Raw genomic sequence first — 8,547 nt, forward strand, 5'->3', positions numbered from 1 at the left:
TATCTATCTATCTATCTATTTATCTTGTATCTATCTATCTAATAGCTATCTATCTATATTATATCTCTATCTATCTATCTATCTATCTATCTATCCATCTATCTAATATCTAAGTCTATCTATATTATATCTATATCTATCTTTCTATCCATCCATCAATCTCATATCTATTTAAAATCTATGTATCTAGCTATCCATCCATCCATCGCATATCTATCTATCTATCTATCTATCTATCTCATATCTATCTATCTATCTATCTATCTATCTCTCTTTTATCTATCTATCGATCTATCTCATATTTATCTATCTATATTATATCTATCTCATATTTATCTATCTATCCATCCATCTCATATCTCTCTATATCCATCTATCTATCTCATATTTATCTATCTATCTCTCTTTTAACTATCTCGTATCTATCTAATATCTATCTACAGACGTGGACAAAATTGTTGGTACCCTTTGGTCAATGAAAGAAAAAGTCACAATGGTCACAGAAATAACTTTAATCTGACAAAAGTAATAATAAATTAAAATTCTATAAATGTTAACCAATGAAAGTCAGACATTGTTTTTCAACCATGCTTCAACAGAATTATGTAAAAAAATAAACTCATGAAACAGGCATGGACAAAAATGATGGTACCCCTAACTTAATATTTTGTTGCGCAACCTTTTGAGGCAATCACTGCAATCAAACGCTTCCTGTAACTGTCAATGAGACATCTGCACCTCTCAGCAGGTATTTTGGCCCACTCCTCATGAGCAAACTGCTCCAGTTGTGTCCGGTTTGAAGGGTGCCTTTTCCAGACTGCATGTTTCAGCTCCTTCCAAAGATGCTCAATAGGATTGAGGTCAGGGCTCATAGAAGGCCACTTTAGAATAGTCCAATTTTTTCCTCTTAGCCATTCTTGGGTGTTTTTAGCGGTGTGTTTTGGGTCATTGTCCTGTTGCAAGACCCATGACCTGCGACTGAGACCAAGCTTTCTGACACTGGCTAGTACATTTCTCTCTAGAATTCCTTGATAGTCTTGAGATTTCATTGTACCCTGCACAGATTCAAGACACCCTGTGCCAGACGCAGCAAAGCAGCCCCAGAACATAACAGAGCCTCCTCCATGTTTCACAGTAGGGACAGTGTTCTTTTCTTGATATGCTTCATTTTTTCGTCTGTGAACATACAGCTGATGTGCCTTGGCAAAAACTTCGATTTTTGTCTCATCTGTCCACAGGACATTCTCCCAGAAGCTTTGTGGCTTGTCAACATGTAGTTTGGCATATTCCAGTCTTGCTTTTTTATGATTCGTTTTCAACAATGGTGTCCTCCTTGGTCGTCTCCCATGTAGTCCACTTTGGCTCAAACAACGACGGATGGTGCGATCTGACACTGATGTTCCTTGAGCATGAAGTTCACCTTGAATCTCTTTAGAAGTCTTTCTAGGCTCTTTTGTTACCATTCGGATTATCCGTCTCTTAGATTTGTCATCAATTTTCCTCCTGCGGCCACGTCCAGGGAGGTTGGCTACAGTCCCATGGATCTTAAACTTATGAATAATATGTGCAACTGTACTCACAGGAACATCTAGTTGCTTGGAGATGGTCTTATAGCCTTTACCTTTAACATGCTTGTCTATAATTTTCTTTCTGATCTCTTGAGACAGCTCTTTCCTTTGCTTCCTCTGGTCCATGTCGAGTGTGGTACACACCATATCACCAAACAACACAGTGATTACCTGGAGCCATATATATAGGCCCAATGGCTGATTACAAGGTTGTAGACACCTGTGATGCTAATTAGTGGACACACCTTGAATTAACATGTCCCTTTGGTCACATTATGTTCTGTGTTTTCTAGGGGTACCATCATTTTTGTCCATGCCTGTTTCATGAGTTTATTTTTTTACATAATTCTGTTGAAGCATGGTTGAAAAACAATGTCTGACTTTCATTGGTTAACATTTATAGAATTTTAATTTATTATTACTTTTGTCAGATTAAAGTTATTTCTGTGACCATTGTGACTTTTTCTTTCATTGACCAAAGGGTACCAACAATTTTGTCCACGTCTGTATATTATATCTATATCTATTTATCTATCTATCTATTTATCTAATATCTATGTCTCTATCTATCTATCTATCTATCTAATATCTACCCATCCATCTCATATCTATCTAATATCTATGTATCTATCTATCTCATATCTATCTATCTATCTATTTATCTTGTATCTATCTATCTCATATCTATCTATCTATATTATATCTCTATCTATCTATCTATCTATCTATCTAATATCTATGTCTATCTATATTATATCTATATCTATCTTTCTATCCATCCATCAATCTCATATCTATTTAAAATCTATGTATCTAGCTATCCATCCATCCATCGCATATCTATCTATCTATCTCTCTTTTATCTATCTATCTATCTATCTATCTATCTCTCTTTTATCTATCTATCGATCTATCTCATATTTATCTATCTATATTATATCTATCTCATATTTATCTATCTATCCATCCATCTCATATCTCTCTATACCTATCTATCTATCCATCTCATATTTATCTATCTATCTAATATCTATCTATCTATATTATATCTATATCTATCTATCTCATATTTATCTATCTGTCTCATATCTGTATCCTAACTATCTATCTTCTAATAATAGCTGAGTGTTAGATGATTGGGGGTATCTCACCTCTTTAAGTGCAGTCCATTCTGACTCCAGAGACTTTGTGGATGCGCTGTCCTCCTCAAATCTGCAAACAACAATGAGAATCAGTTTAGTGTATTGAAGTGGAGAAGCGACTCATTATATCCTTCAATCATCAACAAAACAACCAGAAAACATACAGGTCATTGTTTTTTTTTTTCTCTTTTAACCAGTTGTTCACGTTGAACAATCCCTTTAGATTCCAACCTGCAAAGATCCCCAGAGAACAGCTATATTCTGAGCAGGAAGCGGGCAATAAGTATTATGTTTTCCTGCAGCGCCGCCACAGGAGAAGTGAAGTATTACACAGCTCTACGGCGCTTGCTCTGCTATTTTCACATGTCCCATAGCAGTGAACGGAGAGGACGCTGCACATGCACAATGTGCTCTCCGTCAAATCTGAAGTCCTGTTTTGGATACAGGAGCAGGTCCCAGAGTTGCCATAAATGTCTCGGATAGAAATACCCCTTTAAATGGCATCTGTTAGATTTGTACCTATGCAACTGGCTGACCTGCTGCCTACGCGCTTGGGTGGAGTTCACCTTTACATCACCCCCCAGTTCAGGGATCTACACTTTCGGTGCTCACTCACTTGGACTGGACTTCTTCAATCACTTGCTTGTAATAATCGATTTCTGCCAAAAGTGCGGTCTTGGTTTGAGATAAAATGTCAACCTGGGCTCTGTATCCAGCGATGGCAGTAGTTGCGACCACTCCGGGGCTGGCCGGAGCACTGGGGTCACTCCTGTTGTACAGATTGATCTGGGCTTTCAGAATGGTGTTCTGCTGCTCCAGACTGCGGACCTGCAAAGGAGAACAATTCCTGTAACATCTGCGTATTACTGTATACTCGCAGGGCGTCCGGTAACTGGGCACGGTGGGTCCCGTGTCACTGACTGGGGGTAACAAGCTCCCTAAAACTGGTCTTCGCTGTATCTGGTATTCCACTTAAGTCACATTCAAATGAACTGCAATACCAGATACAGCCTATGGACAAGAGTGGCGCTGTTTCAAGAAACTTTTTTTTATTTTATTTTTAGAACTAATCTTATCCAACCCCTTTAGATTATATTATTTTGGCTACTCGTCAATCACATCATAAGACTACGGTGAAAAAAGGAAGCAAAATGGGGCGTGCCTGGTGTAGTACCTTAGGAGAGCAAAGTGCCAATTAGACAACAAAGTGCTCACCTGAGGTGGTTGTTCAGAGAGGCTCAACCCTATGGATGGGCATGAAGTGTTGAGATGGCTGCTGTGTTTCCCCGGGTCCTCAGATCAGAAGAGACTGCTAAGTGAGCGATGAGCAAAAGTAGAAGCAAAGTGAGCCGGTGCAGGTGGATCATGCTGCCGACGAAATCACACTGTGGATATGTTCTCTAGTGATGAGAGGCAGGGGCAATATTCGAATTTGCGATATTTAGCGAATATTTAGATTAATATTTGCCATATAGTCGAGAATTTGTGATCTCCAGTCATTATTTTCTTGATTGCGAAAAGTCGCAATCGACACTACTCCTAAAATCAAAGATATTGCAGCCTTCTCATTGGCCTACAAGCTAGAAGCAGGGAGGGATCATGGGTATCACTATATTCTAAATATTCGCGAATTCTCAAAGTGCAAATATTCGCGATAAAAATTCTCAATTCGAATGTTCGTGATCAACACTAATGTTCTCACAAACCAGCTCATTGAGATAACGCGTTTCTAGAGCGGAACGCTCCCTTCATCAGGTTCAATTCAGCACATTCATGTTATGCCGATTTGGACCTGAGGAAGGGAGCGCTCCGCTCCCGAAACGTGTTGTCTCAATAAACTGGTCTGTGAGAACATATCTACAGTGTGATCCAACTGCACCGGCTTCCACTTTTGTTCAACGTTATAAGACTGGTCACTTTTAGGGTGCCTTCGCGCACAGCAGATTTTGTTGCAGGAACTTAGGCACCTCCTTCGGCTGTCCATGCGCCAAAAGTAATATGGACACCAGCTTGGAGCTGACATAGATTTCAGTCTTCCTTTACTCCAGAAAACTGCCATTAAAGAAGAGAAATGCGCCAGGCTCGGGAGAGTGGCGAGGGAAGAGTTTAAACGCCACTTGGGCCAAAATGTAGGCACAATGGCGTTTAAAAAAAATAGCAAAAAGCGAGGCTTGCAACTTTTTTTTGCCACTGGCATGGGATGAATAATAAATTCCCTCCATGGACTTCTGCAAGCTCCATTCAGATCAATAGAAATGATTTTCAGTTGCAGAAATTTGCTGCAAGAAAATCTTCTGCATGTGAAGGCGCCCTTAGATGTAACCTGACAACATTATAGATTGCCTTCAGATGAGGGCGCATGATCTGCTCTAGCTCCCCCACTAAACAGCTCATGGCACCGGTGCCCTCTTCCCCATGACTCTTCTTGTATCTAAGGAGTCTTAAAATACACAGATATTGCCATCGAAATCCCTTAAAGCTGTGCTGAAAGAAGTATCAAATATCGGAGAGGCTGATTGTCTTGCCTTTGATGGGGGGTCCAGGAAGCAATCTAGAGGACATAGGTGGCCCGCTAGTGCAGGGACTCAATTGCCTGAGCAGCATGGTCCACATAGATAATAAATATAGAGACAGCCGGGGACAGCAGCGATAGTAGTGCCTAGTCATTCCAAGTGGGTACAAAATGCACCTGGCTATTGTCATAGCATGGCAATGAATGTGTCTTATGTATAAAACATAGGGCACTCTCATAAGCAGTTGTGATCACATACATGAAAAATAAGCCAAGCATCATATAACATTCCTTATAGTCAATGGCTATCTTTTAGTACCATGTCGCTATTAGGCAACATTAAGTGCTGTTTAGTTTCTTATTATAGCCTTAGGGTACTTTCACACTAGCGTTTTTCTTTTCCGGCATAGAGTTCCGTCACAGGGGCTCTATACCGGAAAAGAACTGATCAGGCATATCCCCATGCATTCTGAATGGAGAGTAATCCGTTCAGTTTGCATCAGGATGTCTTCAGTTCAGTCGTTTTGACTGATCAGGCAAAAGAGAAAACCGTAGCATGCTACGGTTTTTTCTCCGGCGAAAAAAACTGAAGACATGCCTGAACGCCGGATCCGGCATTTTTCCCCATAGGAATGTATTAGCGCCGGATCCGGCATTCAGAATACCGGAATGCCGGATCCGTCGTTCCGGCATGCGCATGCGCAGATCGGTAAAAATGCGAAAAATGTACAAGACGGATCCGTCGGTCCGCATGACAAGCGGAGAGACGGATCCGTCCTTGCAATGCATTTGTGAGACGGATCCGCATCCGGATCCGTCTCACAAATGCTTTCAGGCAGCAGCAGATCGGCGGATCCGGCGGCCAGTTCCGACGACGGAACTGCCCGCCGGATCACACTGCCGCAAGTGTGAAAGTAGCCTTACACAGGTGAAACTCGAAAAATTTGAATATCGTGCAAAGTTCATTTATTTCAGTAATGCAACTTAAAAGGTGAAACTAACATATGCGATCGGCTCATTGCATGCAAAGCGAGATATTTCAAGCCTTTATTTGTTATAATTTGGATGATTATGGCTTACAGCTTATGAAACCCCAAAGTCTCAATTTTGAGGTACCCTTTGCTTAGGGGGTATGGATTAATCAGCTGACTAGAGTGAGACACTTTGAGCTTAGAATATTGAACCTTTTCACAAAATTCTAATTTTAAGCTGCATTAATGCAATTCCTTTTAATTTGAATTACTGAAATAAATGGACTTTTGCACGATATTCTAATTTTTCGAGTTTCACCTGTATATTTGTCTCATTCAGACCTCCAAATTTTGTGCATAGACATAGAGTTAAATGATGTCTGCCTGTATCCACCAGTAGAGGGAGCTTAAGAGCCTACTGAATACTGTTATATACTGAACTCAAGAATAAGACAGCATGCAGTAAGCTCCTAGGCTCCTTCTAGTGGTAACTTCAGGCAGATAGAATTTTATCATTTTTTTTATATGGGCCCTATAATTGAAAATCAGAGCACCAACTATATATACATATAGATAGATAGATAGATTTGTAGTAGCATAAATGTAAATAGCAGCATATAAAAGAAAAAGGAGTCCTGGGAGGGATGATATGGCCTCCATAGAGCCCTGACCTCAACATCATTGACTCTGTCTGGGATTACATGAATACACAGGATATAAGCAAGCCTACATACACAGAAGGTCTGTGGTTAGTTCTCCAAGATGTTTGGAACAACCTCCCTGCTGAGTTCTTTCAAAAACTGTGTGCAAGTATACCTAAAATAACTGATGCTGTTATAGAGGCAAAGGGTGGTCACACCAAATATTCATTGGGTTCAGATTTTAGTTTTGTTCATTCACTTAGCATTTTGTTAATTGATAAAAATAAAATATTAAAACTTCTGTTTTTGAAAGCACTAAAGTTAAACTGAAAGAAGGTAAGGTGCCCCCCCCTCCCCAGCCCCCCCAAAAAAGAGAGAGAGAATGCTACCATGGTCAGATATAGGCACATTAATCCCTAGAAGTACCTTATCAATGAAGCTGGCAAACTTGTTGTTCAATATCTGGAGTTCCTCCTTCTCCTTAAGGCGGGTGACTTGAACAGTGTCCACAGAGGGCAAGGATGGGTCAATAGATGGAATATCAGGAGCACTTGGACCGCTTCCCAATCCCCCAAGTCCTGGCTTGACACTAGCAAATAGGAAGGATGGACTTCCACCATAGCTGCCTATCTTGAAACCTCTGCCTCCTAAGCGACCTTTTAGTACACCTATGGCTCCTCCAAATCTACCTCCTGCACCACCAATGCCACCTCCGAACCCAAATCCTGCTCCTGTACCCCCACCCAAGCCTGCACCTAACCCAGCTCTCAGAGCAGCACCACCAGCCAGTCCAAGGCCGCCTCGTAAGCCAAAACCTGCTCCACCTGCTGCTGCCCCAAGCCCAACGGCTCTGGAGAGTCCAACTCCTCCAGAGCCTCCTCCAAAGCCTCCTCCTCCATAGCCCCCTCCATAGCCTCCTCCATAGCCTCCTCCATAGCCTCCACCAAAGCCTCCTCCTCCAGAGCCTCCAGAAACTCTGGCACTACTCCTGGCCATAGAGAAGAGCTTGTTGCTTCCATAAGATGCGCCATAGCGCACAGCAGAGCTGCTGACTTTTACTTGCTTCTCCACACTCATCCTGAGATGTATCCAAGACTGAAACCTTCAGAACAGAGCTGCACTTGGACCTCTGAGCAATTATATACTTCTACTTGGTGTTCACAGGAGACGCACAAACTTTGCTTCCTATTGGGCAAATCTCCTTTTAACCAGACTCATCAAAATTCTGCAATCAAACGTATCAAATGAGCCTGGGGGTTAGTAATGATGAAGCTCAGAACAAGGGCCAGCAAGCAGCTGAAAGAATTAAGAAAATGTCAATGTGCGAGGCCTAAATAGAAGCTTATTGCCAAAGGCCAGCGTTACCTCCACTTTGCTTCCAGGCAGGAGCCTGTTAAAACTTGCCTTTTCTATATTCAGAGGATCATCATATTTGGTGGATTGTTCCTCACCATTTCAACCATGGTGTTCTGAATATACTGTATTCCAGGTAAGTTTGAGGAACTTCAGATAAACTCAAGAAGGATCTTGCCACATAGCTACTTTTCTTGAGGTAAGATGCATGCTACTACTGTAGAGCCCTGACTGAAACTCGAGTCTCTGCAGGACTAACATTTACATACTCAAGTTTAAAGGAACACGGAATGTAAAGTAATACAAATAGGGAACTCCTTTATTGTGCAACTGTAGTGCTGGGAAATTATACTGTGCAGA

General features: G+C 41.3%; 1 protein-coding gene across 1 annotated transcript in view; it reads right to left on the reverse strand.

The window, feature by feature from the left end:
- LOC122931398 (thread biopolymer filament subunit alpha-like) overlaps positions 1 to 7,911 on the reverse strand; it is a 46,460-nt gene extending 38,549 nt beyond the window's left edge. Inside the window, exons 1-3 of the mRNA XM_044285473.1 lie at positions 7,261 to 7,911; positions 3,327 to 3,538; positions 2,720 to 2,780 (exon numbers count right to left, since the gene is read on the reverse strand). Of these exons, the coding sequence (XP_044141408.1) occupies positions 2,720 to 2,780; positions 3,327 to 3,538; positions 7,261 to 7,911 (924 nt within the window). The remainder of the gene's footprint in view (positions 1 to 2,719; positions 2,781 to 3,326; positions 3,539 to 7,260) is intronic.
- Positions 7,912 to 8,547: the final 636 nt, after the last annotated feature.

This window comes from Bufo gargarizans, chromosome 3 (genome assembly GCF_014858855.1).
Source record: "Bufo gargarizans isolate SCDJY-AF-19 chromosome 3, ASM1485885v1, whole genome shotgun sequence".
NCBI lineage: Eukaryota > Metazoa > Chordata > Amphibia > Anura > Bufonidae > Bufo > Bufo gargarizans.